Source organism: Bubalus kerabau, chromosome 1 (assembly GCF_029407905.1).
Source record: "Bubalus kerabau isolate K-KA32 ecotype Philippines breed swamp buffalo chromosome 1, PCC_UOA_SB_1v2, whole genome shotgun sequence".
Lineage (NCBI taxonomy): Eukaryota > Metazoa > Chordata > Mammalia > Artiodactyla > Bovidae > Bubalus > Bubalus kerabau.
The window spans coordinates 170,800,291-170,818,636 of NC_073624.1; the positions used below are offsets into that span (position 1 = coordinate 170,800,291).

General features: G+C 41.1%; 1 protein-coding gene across 3 annotated transcripts in view; it reads left to right on the forward strand.

The window, feature by feature from the left end:
* RNF130 (ring finger protein 130) overlaps positions 1-18,017 on the forward strand; it is a 142,840-nt gene extending 124,823 nt beyond the window's left edge. For 2 of the 3 annotated variants that reach the window (XM_055539100.1, XM_055539112.1), the window contains 4 exons: positions 2,548-2,644; positions 4,386-4,590; positions 7,804-7,897; positions 17,828-18,017. In XM_055539100.1, the coding sequence (XP_055395075.1) occupies positions 2,548-2,644; positions 4,386-4,590; positions 7,804-7,897; positions 17,828-17,843 (412 nt within the window). In that variant the 3' untranslated portion in view covers positions 17,844-18,017. The remainder of the gene's footprint in view (positions 1-2,547; positions 2,645-4,385; positions 4,591-7,803; positions 7,898-17,827) is intronic. The other variant, XM_055539106.1, reaches the window with a different exon arrangement.
* The last annotated feature ends 329 nt before the right edge of the window (positions 18,018-18,346 follow it).

An 18,346-nucleotide genomic window follows, 5' to 3' on the forward strand; every position in this document is an offset into this window, starting at 1 on the left:
GGGACAGAGAACACTCAGCTTACACAGCTTTAAGAATTACGGGGTTAAACCATTTTGTTCGTTCCAAATAACCGGTAATAGAAAAGAAAAGCTAGATAATAAGAAAAGAGGAAAGCAGAAACGCTGGTAAGAAGGGAAGGTAAAAGCCAGCAGTGCTGGCTTAAACCAGGATCTCCACAGACAGCTGGTTCAGGTCAGCTCCCCAACACCACAGCGGCTGCACCAGAGGTCACACAGCCTTCCGTCACCTGCCAGCTGGCCCAAGTCCACTGTCCACGCTGCATCGAACTGGCTGAGAGCACCTCCCCAGCCTCCCATCTCTCTGCCAACGCTGACCAAACCCTCACTGGTCCATAGACCTCCCAGAAACATTGCCAAATAAAGGCAGATGCACCCTTGCAGTGAGGAGGACCTGTCATTTATGTCAGACCTAAAGGGGCCTGTATCTGAAAACAGGACTGGAGGCCTTGTTCTTATCTTTCTTAGGCCACAGCCAACACCGTCACAGCTGCTGGGGAATAATCCCCACCTCTGAGAATACCCTCCGCGGAATTCTGGGGCAAGCCTCTATCTCCCTTTCAGAGTACACTCCAGATGCAAGGAGCACTAAACAGACGTGGCACTGTGTTATGTATACTCAATGAGTTTAGGTCTTGCCTATGGTTCGATGACTTTGACCCCTTAAGTGAAAACCTTCAGGGTTGATGAGGTTCTGATTCATTGCGTTATCTAAGTTTCAGACTGTGTGTACCAAGTCACTTCAGTCGTGTCTGACTGACTGTGACCCTATGGACTGTAGCCCACCAGGCTCTTCTGTCCATGGGATTCTTCAGGCAAGAATACTGGAGTGGGTTGCCAAGCCCTCCTCCAGGGGAGATTCGCAACCCAGGGATGGAACTCACATCTCATGTCTCCTGCACTGGCGGGCGGGTCCTTTACTCCCACCATTTAGTTGCCAATATCTTAATTCTTGGGCTTCTCAGGTGACTAAGTGGGTAGAGAATCCGCCTGTCATGCAGGAGATGTGGGCAGAGTCGGACACGGCTAAGCATGCACACACATCTTGATTCTTCCCCCAAAAAGTGGGCACAAGGCTACCAAGTGATGATCAGTTATTTGGGTTGAAACTGTAAGCATGAATGTTTCTTCCAAATCCCAATTAAAACAGTGAGTTTTCTAAATCTCTTACTTTTTTAAATCGAAGCTACATTTTAAAACAGGTATATATATTTTGAAAAGGTGTACATAACTACTTATAAGCTAATATATAAAGTACAAATTAACATTTAAAAAGCATATGATGGTTCAATTTGGTATCTTTCTCAAAATTTCTTTTATCTTGTCCCGAGACTGTGATTAGATAATGGTGCCTGTCCTGGCCCCTGTCTCTGCCCCTGCCCCATGGGCCAGGACTCGGGGGCTTCCTTGTGGCCTCATTTCAGGCTCTCAGAGCTACCACAGGGAGGCAGGAGGCACAGGAGCTTGAGAAATGATTCCAACAGCTCCCTCACTGTCTTTTCCCCTTTCCATAGGGCACAGGCACCTTCTTCAAGAATGCAAAACCCTCCATGACTTATTTCCAGTCACAAGGATGTGACTGTCCACTCTCTGGAATAAAAATCGCCCATCCTCTCTCCCTTCAACATCTCAGCTAAAAACTGCTGGTTAAATGTTATCTGATCCCTAAGCACAGCTCATCCCTAAAAATAGTCCCAAGTACCCTGTAACTTTACAAACATTTCACTTGGGTTGCTTAGAAGTCTTTTTGTTTTTTTCATTTCATTTACTTTTTTTTTTTACCTTTGGTTTATTTTTTTTAATTGGAGGAAAATTGCTTTACAGTGTTGTGTTGGTTTCTGCTATACAACAACATAAATCAGCCATAATCAGACATATGTCACTTCCCTCTTGAGCATCCCTCCCCTCCCCTCCCCTCCCCTCCCCCACCCCCCTCCACCCATCTAGGTACTCACAGAGTGCCAGGCTGGGCTCCCTGTCTATCTGTTTTACAAGAACTCTTTTTTTTTTTTTTTTTTTTTTTTAAATTTTATTTTATTTTTAAACTTTACATAACTGTATTAGATTTGCCAAATATCAAAATGAATCCGCCTTTAAATCATGTTTTAAACAACATTTGAACAGAAGTCCATGAAACTAATTATATAGAGTTTAAACTCCTGGTTAATATTTAACTCCTGGTTAGTATTTTTTGAAATTCTATTTTTCTGCTTTAGATATTGGAAACAACTGATTTATAAAATACAGTTATCTTCATTCTTAGTAAATTTCCTACTTTTCCTCAAATCTTTATTTGGAATTTGGTGGAATAAAACCAAACAGCCAAATACTACTTATCAGTTCTCATTATACAGCGCTATTAACATATAAGATTGGATTTAGGAGATTTTCTGCCAGCTCTGTTTTAGTACATCCTCACTATTTGTCTCTTGGGACCAAACAGACTAACTAAAAATTTCATTTCTTTACATTTTGGCCTAAGAGGTTTTCAGGATATAATTTGTGATATAATTCTCTGTTTTTTTATAGGCATGTTTTCCACAAATCCTGCGTGGATCCCTGGCTTAGTGAACATTGTACCTGTCCTATGTGCAAACTTAATATTTTGAAGGCCCTGGGCATTGTGGTATGTTTCCTATTTTGTTAATACTTCTGTGTCGTTTTACCTCTAAGCATAACATAGCATAGGCTTTCTCTGCCAGATAGTCTTGTTGGTCCAATACTACATTTTTCCCACATCACAGTCCAGCCCCCATCAGAGAACTCATGGAAGAGCAGCTGAAGAACTGTGCCAGTCTACTTTAAAGCATGCTTCTGTTGGGTGGTAGGTGTGTGATGAAGAACTAAGGTAGAAAGAAGGATGTGATTTTCCTATATTCCAATATCTTTTTTTTTTTAAGGAGTAGAATGTGGATTTTTAACTGTAGTCCAGTAGTAATTTTTTCTGCATTCAACATGGTATAAAACCGTGTCATTACTTATGTTTCTTCCTCTTGAATTTGGCTTTGCTCTCCTGCTGCTGCTAAGTCACTTCAGTCGTGTCCAACTCTGTGCGACCCCATAGACAGCAGCCCACCAGGCTCCCCCCTCCCCGGGATTCTCCAGGCAAGAACACTGGAGTGGGTTGCCATTTCCTTCTCCAATGCATGAAAGTGAAAAGTGAAAGTGAAGTTGCTCAGTCGTGTCCAACTCTTAGCGACCCCATGGACTGCAGCCCACCAGGCTCCTCCATCCATGGGATTTTCCAGGCAAGAGTACTGGAATGGGGTGCCATTCCCTTCTCTGGGCTTTGCTCTCCTAGATATTGGTAATTGCAGTCAGTGAGGGTAGGCAGTGCCAGCCCCGAGCAGATCTCTGACAGCTGGGTAGGGGCTTTGGTTGGGTGCCAGCCACATAGAGCACTTCAGCCATAGCCAGGTGAGCCAGCATTGACTACCTGAGGACCCTGGAGTTCTTTCAAGAGTGCTTGAATAATCTCCATATAGAGGAGAAAGTTTATGCTGACCCAACAGATGAATTCCTCATTTTAGCTTCACAGATCTGAATAATCCTATTTAAAATATGCTATCAGATGACATTTTAGAAGCAATCCAGTTAGGTAGTAGTGCCCCATTTATCCTCCCGTCTTCAAAGATCATGTCAGTGATTTGTAGTTTCTTTACCTCTTAATTTGACACTGGCCTAGATAATCCCTTCTGGTGAGGGCCATCCTTGAGACTGTCTGGCAGCATCCCTGGCCTTCCATATCCACTATTTAGTGGATGATAGTAGCCTTTAGCCCCACAGCACTCTGTTCGTCTCCCTTAGATGCTTAAATTTAAGCATTAGATGCTTAAATTTTGAAACAGGTTTTTTTAGAGTCAGAAGACTTTTCACTGTTGATCTACTCTTGGTTGTATGCTTTATGTTTTAAAGGTGAAATATATTTAAAACCTGACTAGCAAATAGATGAGGTGTTACAGAACAGTTAATAGGGTGAAAAGGATATTTTATGTTATCTGTGTTAACACATGCACCAAAGTGATACACTGCACTGATTGTCAACTGGATAATAATGATAATGAATCTCTTTGCCTGTGAGCCATCTTCACAAAAAGTTGTCCTTTATAAAGATGAAGTATCCAATTTTCTCAGTTCTACAGTGGATTTTGGCTTTCCTTTGTATCATTTTGGGGAAGAAATCATCTGTTTCTTTTAAATAAAAACTCTTGAACAAGAATGGAAAGTGTAAATGGGGCGGGGAGAAATGAGAGGAAATCACATGGAAAAAACTGATAAAATCTTTTCAACAGGATGTCAAGCATTTAGAATTTGATAAAAGGATCTGTTAATCTTACAAGCACTTTTAACCTGGAAATATTTTGCAGCCAAATTTACCGTGTACTGATAATGTAGCATTTGATATGGAAAGGCTCACCAGAACCCAAGCAGTTAACCGAAGATCGGCCCTAGGTGAGCTCGCCAGCGACAACTCCCTTGGCCTCGAGCCACTTCGCACTTCGGGGATCTCGCCTCTTCCTCAGGATGGCGAGCTCACTCCTCGAACAGGAGAGATCAACATCGCAGTAACAAGTAAGTGGGCCCTGTGCCCGGGGCGTGGGACTGGCTTGCTGCTGATATTTGACGTGTGGTGAAGAGTTGAGGCGATCGGCCACGGGGGCCAGTGACTTAAGTCTGTAACTGAGAAAGTCATGGGTGCTTTTGTTAAAACAGATATTTGTAATCATGAAACTTCCTTTCTAATAAGAAACTTGTGTATTTTTATTTGAGTAATGATTATAGTTGCCATTTGATGAGCAATTGATCAGAGGTCTGTCGTAATAGCTGTGTTATCAGCCTGTTTTGAAGTGGTGGTGTTGCACGCAGGGATGTGAGGTGGGACGTCCGCAGTGGCACAGGTGTGCTGTGTAACTGTGAGCCCCAATGGTCTCTAGTTCCTGTGCTGCAGGAAACTTAGCAAAACACTCATCCAGAATTTGAACCTAAAACTCACAACTTTAAGAACAGTTGAGATAGCCAGTTGCTGCTCACTGTATTTTATACTTCTATGAAATTTGGCATCTTTCTTTAATTGTACAAGAGGTGTGAGAAAAGCCATAAGATAACCTACTTTTAAAAAATGTTCTGGGCTAGTTATGAATGTCATGATTGTTGAAATGTTGACAAGAAAAAAAAAAATGCTCTGAATGCTTTGATGGCCTTTCCAAAGTATGAGTGGGCTGGCAGGCGTGTGAGTGGACATTCACCCCATAACAAGCCAGCTGTTTTCAATCCATTCTTTGTGTTATTCTCTTCTAACAACCTTTCACCCCATCTTCCTCATCACCACTCTGGTGCTGCCTTTTTCAGTATATGCTGTGCTTGCCTATAGCTTCAAGCCCTAACCCTAATGGGACTCCTCTCAACTTCTGGGAGTCAGTAAAATGGATAAAACTATTACAAAAAGACTTCTCTCTTAAGTAGTAAGACTTGGGTGGCCTATTCAATTGATTTATACATGTTTTTAGCCAACCAGAAATTGTTAGAAAATGATTTTGCAGGTTTTATTCTCATTTGTTTAAACTCAAGGAGAGTTCGTTAAGTTATAGAATCAGTAAAACTATTCTTTGATACATTTTGGCTAATTTCTCACCATTTCCCAGTGGTTTGTTTTAACAGCATTTCATGTTTTCCTGCTTTGACATTTAGGTTTTATGGGCTAGATTTTTTTTAAATGATGTAATAATAATAAAGGAGACAAAGGTTGCCTGTTTATTAATGAATTATTGGTAGGTCTTTCATTGATCAACATTTATTGAGCACCTACTACTACATTAAGTAATTATCGCATTATATTTTATATAGAAATGTCCTCTCAAAATCTTACATTTTGATGATAAAAATATTACTTCATGTGTCAAATTAATCACCTTTAGCAAATTTGTACATGTTAAAATGAAATTCATGTGGTTAAATTAGACCGAAGCTGCTTCTCCTTTAAGCTCAAAGCTCTGTAGTGCCGTGTAACTACAGCGCACTCAGCCAGCAGCCACTGTCTGCAAGGCACCGTGCTAAACACACACTGGGGAGCACAGGGCTGACCGAGACCCTGCCTGCAGTGGGTCGGCGCTGAAGTGCCTCTGGGCCCATCGGGTGTTATTGTGATGGTGTTTACTTCTTTTTGGTTACTAATTTTTATAACTGAAATGCCATGCATGTCTGGATGCTATATTCAAAATTGGAAACATAGATGTAATTGAACTTAGTCTGCTTATCATGTATAAAAAAGTCTTAAGAAGAAAAAAATAAAGAATGCTATATTAAGCTTCTTGAAATTGATGACCAGCATCTCTTAATTTTTTTTTAAATGCCAGTATTTATTTTTTCTAATTTAAAATATATGGGGTTAAAAATGGTGGATTTTGCATGGGTTCGTGAATGTTTATTATTTTGACTTAAAAAAAAAAAACCTTATAAATTCACTCTGTTGATGAAGAATTTGTATTCCAAGAAGCATTGGCTGCAGTGTTATCTAAAAAGAAAGCTTGCTGTGCATTTTAATAATGTAAACCAAGATGGGCAGAGAAATGCTTATAGAACAACTCAGCATCCTGGAATCCTAAAGAACAGTTCTTCTTAACCTTTTGAAGATCACCACCTTTAAAATTCGATGAAAGTATAATAGCCTTTTTCTAGAAGAATTAGTGGGCACACACAGTGCTGCATAGCGGTAGGATCCATGGAAAGCAGATTAGAAACACCCATGTTACACATAGCTTTCACATGTAAACATTTGGCATTCCAAGTATAAATTTCTTCTCTCTGCATTATTGCAAGTGTATAGGGAATTTTACTGTGTAAAACTTTGTTAAACCAGTCCTAGTTTGTGTATACTTTAGGAAATATTTTATAGTTAAAACTTTCTAGGAAGTCAGATTGATTCTCAGGTTGTTTTTATGATTCTCAGTAAACACTGTTTTTGAAATACTACCTTGATGATACAGAGTTTGAAAAATCAAGGGAAAATATTAACTGATTTCCTAGATCTAGAAAGAAACTAGATAAAAAACCTGTAGAGTTCTGTGTACCAGAGGTTTTCATCTCTTTGATGGGCCAGGTCTCTTGTGAAAAACCTTCCCTTTCTATTTCTGCTTAATAAAGCCTTAACAGCCAGTGCTGCTTCTTAGTGGTGGAGTCGTGAAGGGTAGTCCTCTTCTTTGCAGGAGACACCAATAAGATGTCCTTTTTAAAAAAGACTCTTAAGTAAACCCACTCATAGACAAAAAGAATATAGATGAGAATGCCATGGAGGCCAGCCTGCGAATTGCTTGGAGTACCCACGAGACCTTTGGGGACCACTGCTCCATCTTTCTAAGCCTTTCTTTAGGAATGAGTGACACAAGCATGCAGAAGTGACAGATGAAGAAAAAAAGGTTATAAGTATGGCCAGTCCACTTTAGTGTCATTTAAATTAACAATTTTAAAAACGTGTCCGTGTGCCATTTTATAGACATCTTTTTACTGCACACTTTTTGGTGGCTACACCTCTCACAGACCTCAGGACCTTAACTGGAAGAAATGTTTGGGCCATGCTTTCCTTTCTCCCTTGCAGCTTTCACCACTACTTCCACTAACCTTCTGCACTTAGTAGCTCTCTGGCAAACCTCCTCCTGCTTCACTTCCTTGTGCCAGTCTTGGCTTACACCTTCGTTGACGTCTGCTTCGTTGCATTTGAGGGAAATGTTGACATCGATTTGACTTAAGTCTTCTCCCCAGAGTGATTTCCTCCCTTTCCTTTGTCAACAGAAGAATGGTTTATTATTGCCAGTTTTGGCCTCCTCAGTGCCCTCACACTCTGCTACATGATCATCAGAGCCACAGCTAGCTTGAATGCTAATGAGTAAGTAACAAATTGTTTTTTGGATTGCATGTGCCAAATGATCCCAAGAAAATATGTCATTTTCGTAAAGATCATGAGAATTGGCTTCCACCAATTTCATACTGATCCTGATGGGGTCATACCTAACACAACAGTTTATTTCACAAACAGTAACACTGATTGGGAGTTCACTTTGTTCACTTTAGAAAAGATTTTGGGGCTTTCATTAGCCACAAGGTTAGAATAAATCAACAATGGAACAAATGCCAAGAAAAGCAGTACAGTTGTAGTATGTAGAGAATCCCCACGTCCTGATCATTGATGGGATTAGCCCCAGGGGATGAGCCCCGCATGCTCATCAAACTTTACCTGGAGTTTTATATACTTAGCTTTCGGTGGAGAACTGGCACACTGACCTATGGTTACAGGAATATGGACATTTAACCTGCAAGAAAGAAGCAATCAGAAAGATCTGTGACTTCTAAATATTAGAAAGACGATCAGGAAAAAAAATAAATAAGCATAGACTGTATTTTCATAGGACAAAATGAAGACCAGGTTACAGATAGGCAAAATTTCACCTTGGTAAAAGGAAGAACCAGTGAGATGGTTTGCTGTGGGGGTAGGGAGTGCCCTGGACCAGGAATGCAGGCAGAAGCTGAGTTTTACTTGTCAGAGCTGTTGGATGGAAAATTTGGGCTGGATAACTGTTGAGGTCCAGTTTGATCCAGTGGTTTTCCAAAAGTAGCTTTCCGTGGGGGTAGCTTGTTTCCATGGGGGCAGCTTTATTTGTTTTGCATTAAACTTGGTGCATTTACATTAGGATATTATTCAGTCCTTTATTTTAAGCAATATTCATGAAAACTTATTCAAGACGAAAGCATCCCTGGAACCCTGCTGAAATTTGAACTTGAATTGGTGGAGTTCCTGTGCTTTCTGTATTCTGTTATGTCCTGGCACTTTAGTTGATTAGTAACAACCAACCACGCTCATGTAATTGATTTAATTAAATGCTAATAGTCCAACTGTAGAAACAATGGGCAATACACTTCTGTTTCCAATGACATGATTTTATTACTTCTAACCTGATCTTTTGGCTAGATACTCACAAGAAGTACCCTTCGGCATCCTTGACATATTACATATTGAGAGGATGTCATTGTCACTTGGCAGTCTTCAGATGAGTAGTCTCAACCTCATCCAGTAGGTCACCAGCTGGCTGCTTCTCTTGGGCCCACCTGATGCAGTTTTACTTCAACATAGCACAGTGTTAACAGCTCAGACTCTAGAGTCACACATACCTGGATATGACTACCTGCTCCTCCATATTTTTCTTGTGAGACCTAGATAATATTTATCTGAAGTTCATTTTAGTCATCCATAAAACAATAATAATGGTAGGAGTACATCATAGGATTGTTGTAAGAATTAGCATATAAAGTGCTTAGCACAGTGCCTTGTATATAATAAGTGCTCAATAAATGTTAGCCAAAACAATTCCTCTGAGATTCTTTCAAAGTTGTATGAATAAGATGGCCATCTGTCTTTATCACTTGGCAGATGAATTTAATTTTCTTCAATGAAATAGAATACAGAATCATAAGAGCTCATGAGTGCCTGTAATCAACCCTCAGTTTGGAGGAAAATATTTATTTCTCCTGAAGTCACTTCTTTGCTTACTCCCATACCAACCCATCAGACAAGATGATAATGTAAGCCCACTTCTTAAAATTTCTCAAATGAGCAAAAACCAATCACAGCAAGTAGCTGCACACTGGGCACTTTTAGGGAATTGTTAAGTAATTTAATAGTCACCTTGCTGCCACTCAGAATTGGCCAGGTGCTCAGTTCATGTTTTAGATATTTTAGAGAATGCTCAATAGACATGTTACCTGTTGTAAGTTAGAGTTCCATTCATAAATGCATGCATGACTCAGAATCTGAGTTATAGATCTTAGATCCATGTCTTAGTCCATCCCTTCTCCCATTAGCCTTTGTAGAGGGTTGTTAGTACAGTTATTCATTTGACTATTATTTCTGTCTTAGTCAAAACCACTCGGAATGACAATTTCCATAATTCCATTTAGAGAAGTTGAGAGAGAGAGAGAGAGAGAGAGAGAGAGAGAGTGTGTGTGTGTGTGTGTGTGTGTACACACATATGGATGGATAAAAGGATGGTGACCAAATTATTAATGGTGATTTTCTTAATTTAGTAAAATTTTGGATGATGTTTTTCTCTCCTATATGCTTTTATGTGTTAACTTTTTGTAACAGTACTTAATTTTTTTAAGTCCATTTTAATTCTAGGGGATTGAAAAAAAAGATAATGGGAATTCCCCAGCAGTCCAGTGGTTAGGACTCCACACTTCCACTGTTGGGGGCCTGGGTTCGATCCCTTGTCTGGAAACTAAGATCCTACAAGCCATTCAGTGCAGTCGAAAATAAATAAATAAATACCCACTCTTATTCAGTGTCTCCTTCTCAAGAATATTGATGAAAAATTCCTATGTGATTTTAATTCTGAAAAGTTTATTTTAGCAAATAAATTTATAATTATTCTTCATTAATTCTTTGAAATCTGTCTTATTTCCTGTTTCACTTTTACCAAAAAATTGCAGTCAAAATGAGATTGCCTTTTCAATTTAATTGCTCTGTTTCAGTTTTTTGGGTACTCTCCTCCATTTCTAAGATGGTCTTCTATATGAGTAGATTCTGTCTTTTTACATGTTAATGATTTGTCTGGATATTACTAGTAAATTCCACCTTATACCATCTACCTACTATTATAGTTTGCTCTTCTAACAGTGTTACACTGAACTTGTGTACTGTGATGTCAGTAAGACTGACCCAGTTTAGCCACTGGTGAGACCCTGTGAGCGAGATCAAGCAGTGAGCAAGATCTGGGGCCAGATACAAAAGCAGGGCTGTGGAACCCAGGCAGGCCCAGGCCTCCATGGGTCATGGATTGCTGCTCACCCGGGGTTGAAAGCACTCTGCCTCCCTCACCACACTCTGCAAGTTCACCCAGGGCTTGACGATAGTGACTTAAGTTAATCAAAAGTCTGTGTATCTGGGAGCACCACCTTCTATTGTGATGAAATACTCTATAAGTACTCAATCATGACTAATTGTGCTTTACTTTTTTAATACTATAAACAGATCTAGTGAATTTTGAAACTTGACAAATATAAACAGGATAGTAGTCAAAGAAGTAAATAAATGCATGGTAAATGTATTTTTATATATTAGCTTCCCAAACATTTGTTGTGCCTGAGTAAGGCTCTGAGGAGGCCTTACAAATAGCTGAGAAAAGAAGAGGAGTGAAAGGCAAGGGAGAAAAGGAAAGATATACCCATTTGAATGCAGAGTTCCAAAGAAGAGCAGGAAGAGATAAGAAAGCTATCTTAAGTGAACAATGCAAAGAAATAGAGGAAAGCAATAGAATAGGAAAGACTAGAGATCTCTTCAAGAAAATTAGAGATGCCAAAGGAATATTTCATGCAGAGATGGACACAGTACAGAACAGAAACGATATAAACCTAACAGAAGCAGAAGATACTAAGACAAAGTGGCAGGAATATACAGAAGAGCTATACAAAAAAGATCTTCATGACCCAGATAACCATGTGGTGTGATCACTCACCTAGAGCCAGACACAGTGGAGTATGAGGTCGAGTGGGCCTTAGGAAGCATCACTAAAAACAAAGCTAGTTGGAGGTGTTAGAATTCCAGCTGAGCTACTTCAAATCCTAAAAGATAATGCTATTAAAGCGCTACACTCAATATGCTAGCAAATTTGGAAAAATTTGGAAAACTCAGCTGTGGCCGCAGGACTGGAAAGGGTCAGTTTTCATTCCAATCCCAAAGAAAGGCAATGCTAAAAAATGTTCAGACTACTGCACAATTGCACTCATTTCACATGCTGCTGCTGCTGCTAAGTCACTTCAGTCGTGTCCGACCCTGTGCGACCCCATAGACGGCAGCCCACCAGGCTCCGCCGTCCCTGGGATTCTCCAGGCAAGAACACTGGAGTGGGTTGCCATTTCCTTCTCTAATGCATGAAAGTGAAAAGTGAAAGTGAAGTCGCTCAGTTGTGTCCGACTCTTAGCGACCCCATGGACTACACCCTACCAGGCTCCTCCATCCATGGGATTTTCCAGGCAAGAGTACTAGAGTGGGGTGCCATTGCCTTCTAGGATTTCACATGCTAGCAAGCTCAAAATCCTTCAAGATAGACTTCAACAGTACATGAACCGAGAACTTGAAGATGTACAAGTTGGATTTAGAAAAGGCAGAGGAACCAGAGATCAAATTGCCAACATCCATTGGATCATAGAAAAAGCAAGGTAATTACAGAAAAACTTATGCTTCGTTGACTACACTAAAGCCTTTTGACTATGTGGATCACAACAAACAGTGGAAAATTCTTAAAGGGATGGGAATACCAGACCACTTTACCTGCTTCCTGAGAAACTGTATGCAGGTCAAGAAGCAACAGTTAGAACCAGACATGAAATGATGAACTGGTTCAAATTGGGAAAGGAGTACGTGAAGGCTGTATATTGTCACCTTGCTTATTTGACTTCTGTGCAGAGTACACATCATGGGAAATGCTGGGCTGGATGAATCACAAGCTGGAATCAAGATTTCTGGGAGAAGTATCAACAGCCTCAGATATGCAGATGATAACCACTCTAATGGCAGAAAGCAAAGAAGAACTAAAGAGCCTCTTGATGAAGGTGAAAGAGGAGAGTGAAAAAACTAGCTTAAAACTCAGCATTCAAAAACTAAGACTATGATGTCTGGTCCCATCGCTTCATGGCAAATAGATAGGGAAAAATTGGAAACAGTGACAGATTTCATTTTCTTTGGCTCCAAAATCACTGGAGACAGTGACTGCAGCCGTGAAATTTAAAAATGCTTGCTACTTGGAAGGAAAGCTACGACAAACCTAGACAGCATATTAAAAAGCATACATCACTTTACCAACAAAGTTCCCATATAGTCAAAGCTATGGTTTTTCCAGTTATGTACAGATGTGAGAGTTGGACCATGAAGGTTGAGCACCGAAGAATTGATGGCTTTCGAACTGTGATGCTGGAGAAGACTCTTCAGAGTTCCTTGGACTGCAAGGAGATCCAGTCAATCCTAAAGGAAATCAACCCTGAGTATTTATTGGAAGGACTGATGCTGAAGCTAAAGCTCGAATACTTTGGTCACCTGATACGAAGACCAAATTCATTGGGAAAGATCCTGATGCTAGGAAAGACTGAGGACAGGAGGAGAAGGAGGGGACAGGATGAGATGGTTGGATGGCATCATCAGCTCAATGGACATGGGTTTGAGCAAGCTTCGGGAGATAGTGAAGGACAGGGAAGCCTGCTGTGCTGCAGGCCATGCGTCGCAAAAGTCAGACACAAATGAGCAACTGAACAAGTTATATTGAACTTCAATTCCCAAAGTATGTTTTCTGCTATGTTTTATTATTTAAGTAAACCTTGTTAAATCTCAACCTTTACCAGCTTACGTTTACATAAATCTATTTTTCCCTCAACATAAGTAAAGTAAATATTTATTTGAAATGTTTTTATTTGAGGAATAAGTTATAAGATGTGGATGATGTAGGAGAGATTTTGAGTTGACTGGGCAGTTCAACTAGGTATTCTCTACAGCCCTTTCTTACTTCCTGGATTCTGATGCATAGAAATCATGTTCTGAGATTTGCAGAGGGGTGTAGACTAGCATTTAAGATTCAGACAGTCTCAGCAGGAGGAAATGAATCTGATGTGCTTGACTTGTTGAAAGAAGGGGAGCAAATTTGAAATCCTGTAGCGTAATTGAAGACCAAGAAGTCCTAGCTCTGCGGCAAGTCCATTGGGCTTCAGTGTTCTTTTTGAGTGGTCCTCCTCTGAGTTGTTGTGGTAGAAATATATAGGTCAAAGGAATTGATGTTTCTGTTTTACTCTCTACTAAGAGTATTTCAGTATTTCTGAATTGTTTTGCTCAAGCTTTTTTAAGAGGAACATTGACATATTTCAATATAAAAGTATCTGAAAACTTAATCATTTCATACTTTGGGGATATTTACCTTAGAAAAGAGGAGACTGAGGTGAAGTAAGAGGTGTTCTCAAGTATTTGGGGGACTTTCAAAGGTGAGAACAGCTACTGTTGATTGTGTGCCTACCAAGACCTTACTGCTTTGTGGGACTCCGTTATTACCCACATTGCCCCCAGTTAATACTTGTACTAGTCCCATGGTGACTAACCAGTGCCTACAGAGGGTAATACTTCCTGTGTAGCTCTGGAGACATCTACAGCGAGGTAGGTTTCCATTTAATGTAAGGAAGAACTTCCTGCCAGTAAGAATTGTCCCTCCATGAAAATGAGCTGTCTTAAAAGCTAATGAGCTTGCCAGGAGTTGCTTATTCAGACGGAAACTACAAGGCAGGAGCTGTATGGAGGCAGATCTTGGGTCAGATTGGAGAAGGCAGTGGCACCCCACTCCAGTACCCTTGCCTTGAGAATCCCATGGATGGAGGAGCCTGGTGGGCTGCAGTCCATGGGGTCGCGAAGAGTCGGGCACGACTGAGCGACTTCACTTTCACTTTTCACTTCCATGCATTGGAGAAGGAAATGGCAACCCACTCCAGTGTTCTTGCCTGGAGAATCCCAGGGACAGCGGAGCCTGGTGGGCTGCCATCTATGGGGTCGGACACGACTGAAGCGGCTTAGCAGCAGCTGCAGCTTGAGTCAGACAGAAGTTCTAAGACTCCTAGTTCTCAGAGTTCCTCTTGAATTGTCTGTCCTAAATGATCCCTTCCTAGGAGAGATCAAAACAACGGTCTCAGCTGGCTACCCCTTATCGAATCTTCAGGGTCAAGCAGTGTTTTTAAAACTTTTTAAAATCATCTCCTACTGTAAGAAATACATTTTCTATTGTGACCCAGTACTCCCACATGTATGACTGAAACAGAAATTCCACAGTTTTCCTTACTACACACAGATCTTTTCTTCTCTGTGGTTTCTTGTTGTTAATATGGGTCACGAACTCCTGCATTGATTTTATAATCCATTAATGGGTTGCCGCCTGCAATTTGAGAAACACTGAGTTGAAGAATTTTAAATTTTTAGTTCTCAATCTAATAACTTCTTTTTTTTTTTGACTGTGCTAGGTCTTGGTTACTGTGTGCAGGCTTTCTCTAGTCGCAGCAAGCAGGGGCTACTCTCTGACTGTGGTACACGGCTACTTCTTGCAGCGGCTTTTCTTGTTGCAGAGCACAGGCTTTAGGGCCCGGGCTTCAGCAGTTGTGGCTCCCAGGCTCTAGAGCACAGGCTCAGTAGTTGAGGTGCATGGACTTAGTTACGCGTGGAATCTTCCCAGCCTGGGGATCAAACCCATGTCCCCTGCTTTAGCAGGCAGATTCTTTTCTTCTTTTTTAATTCTTTTATTTTGCTCTTCCCAGCATCACCTGAGATATACATTTTTTTACATTGGAAAAGACCCTGTTGCTGGGAAAGATTGAGGGCAGGAGGAGAAGGGGACAACAGAGGATGAGATGGTTGGATGGCATCACCGACTCAGCAGACATGAGTTTGAGCAAACTCTGGGAGATAGTGAAGGACAGGGGAGCCTGGTGTGCTGCAGTCCATGGGGTTGCAAGGAGTTGGACACAACACAGTGACTACACAACAACACCACATTCCTTTGATGCCAGGGTTGTGGGTTCACTTTACATTCTGAGCAGGCTGACTCTTAACCACTGGGCCATCTGGGAAGTCCTCAACCTAATAACTTGCTCACACTGGCACACATATCTGATTGTTTATTTTCCTGAGACAGCTTTTTTTGTAGGAGTGTCAGCAAATACTTGTCCCCAGCCTCACCATGAATAGTCTTCTTTCTTTGAGCATTTAGTTCTCCTTTTAGCCACAATAAGCCCGAGATACGAACACAAAGGAGTAACCTGAGGCCCAGAGGGGCTGAGTGACCTCCAAGAAATGCCATGGGAGGAAGGGCCTGGGATTCCAGCCCAGTACTTCTGGTTCCAAGTCTTTACACTGCTTTTCTTTGACTACTCCAGAGGGCCGTTTAAGGGTTCCAAATAATATGGTTGAAAAAGATAAATTTGGTTTTCTAAAAACTTAGTGACAAAAAAGAAGATTAAAGCAGCAGAACCTGTGATTGGGCGTCTGGCTTGTCTTTGTCGGGCTTTTTATTTTTCAGAAGTGCCTTTAATGTTTGGCTTCATCGGGTTTTTTTTTTAATACTTACATGTGTTAGTCATTCATTCATGTCCAACTCTTTGCAACTCCATGGACTGTAGCCCACCCAACTCCTCTGTCCATGGAATTCTCCAGACAAGCATACTGGAGTGAGGTGCCATTCCCTTCTCCAGGGTATCTTCCCAACCCGGGATTGAACCTGGGTCTCCTGCATTGCAGGTAGATTCCTTACTGTCTGAACCACCAGGGAAGCCCCATAATTACTTAGAAAGGCAGCAAAAAAAATAAGTTTAAAAATCTTGACTCACCCATTAAAGGTCCCTATGCCTACTGAGGAAATATTATAAAAACAATGTGTCATATTAAGTATAAACTGTAATAAACAAGTGTAGAGCCTCATTCACAGTTTCTCTGAATGACCCTAACCCTAAGCCTTCCTTCCATTCGTGAGGCACCATCTCCCAGCTTGAGGCACCAGGCCTGCCCTGCAGGAGCCCTGGGGTGACGGGCTGCAGCACTCTCTGTACCCAGTGCTGTACCTGTGCCAGGGCAGTATGGCATGAGTACCACACAGAAGCAGAGGAGCTCCCGCTCCTCCCCTGAGGGAGGCAAAAAGGCTTCCTGGAGGAAGTGACTTAGAAACAGGCCAGGCATCATTAAAATAAAGGTGAGGAAAAAGCACGGCAGGTTCAAGGAGTTGTGTGGTTTGATGTGTCTACTGTAGGTGATGGCGGAAGTAGGCAGACTATGGAACTTGGACTGTGGGTTTTTTTTGTTTTTTTTTGGTAACCAGCAGGTTATGTCTAAGGCTTTTCGGTAAAAAGAAAATTGCTAATGACTGAGAAATTGCTTTGGCATGGTAGAGACCAAAAGCAAGAAGGTAGGTTAGGTAAAAATACAGAGCTGAAGGAGAAAGTCAGGACGATGGGGAAGAGATAAGATAGGAAATGCTGGAGAGCTGTATGATGACCAAAGAGTAAGTGATTTGGATCCAGAGTGTGGATCTGGAACTCAACAGGCAGAAAAGAGAGCAGAACTGAAGATAAGGTATATAGAAACCAGAGCAATGATCCAGACTCTAGAAGGGTTGAGGAAGCCAGAGCAGTCCCACACTGCCAGGCTACAGAGGGACAGCATTAGCCTGAGGGTAATGCAGGAAGCTTCAGATGTCAGGTACCTTCAGGCACCTGGTTTAGGGGGAGACACACACACACACACACACACACACACACACACAAAATACACGCACATTAAATCCGTGAGTTCCTGTAAGAAAGCCTTACCCCTGGGAGTCCATACTCCTCAAATCTTATTTCAAAATAAATAAAGACATGTTTGTTTGAGGTATAAAGGGAGAGCATATTTTAAAGACAGCAGCTACAGATCTCAGGGCCTTCGGCATTTAAAACATGCGTTCAAACCAGGACAAGTTGTAAATTGTATAATTGTCCCTACATTTTTTAAACAAAATGCTATTAACCTGTACTTTCCCCTGCCTTCCTTTTGGAAGTACTAACACACTTTTAAGTGATTGAGCCACCTAACCGCAGATCTGAAGCTGCTGAGTTCAGGAAATGCTGATAGCTTACTGGCTTGACCAAACTGCTCTGGGAAATACTTGGGGACAACCCAGCCCACCATTCAGTTAGAATTACTTTCTGTTTTAAAAATTTGACAAATACCCTTTAACTAATTCTTGACCTCTCTTTTTCTCCTTTTATTCCATAGGGTAGAATGGTTTTGAAGAAAGAAAAACACTGCTTTCTGACTGATTGCCTTGAAGGAAAAAAGAACCTATTTTTGTGCATCATTTACCAATCATGCCACACAAGCATTTATTTTTAGTACATTTTATTTTTTCATAAAATTGCTAATGCCAAAGCTTTGTATTAAAATAAATAAATAATAAAATTAAAAAGCTGTGTTGTCGAGTATTATTCAACCACTTGTGTTTGGAAGGCTGATTGGGAGATCACATACCCATTTCATTTGTGTATGTTTCAGAGACAGAAGGTGCTCATACTCTCCAGGGGAGGAACAGCAATGCTATTTCTTTTGATATTTTTATGTTGGCTCCTGCAGTTTCCAGATAGGACCCAGGTGTGGAGACACCCTGTGTAGCGATGCCCCCTCGGGCCTTGAAATGACTTACTCCATTTTATTTTCTTCAAGATTGCCATTCACTCTCTGGTACTTTCTTAATTGTTTATGGTCGATCTGCCTCCTCCAGCATGTCAGCTCCACAGC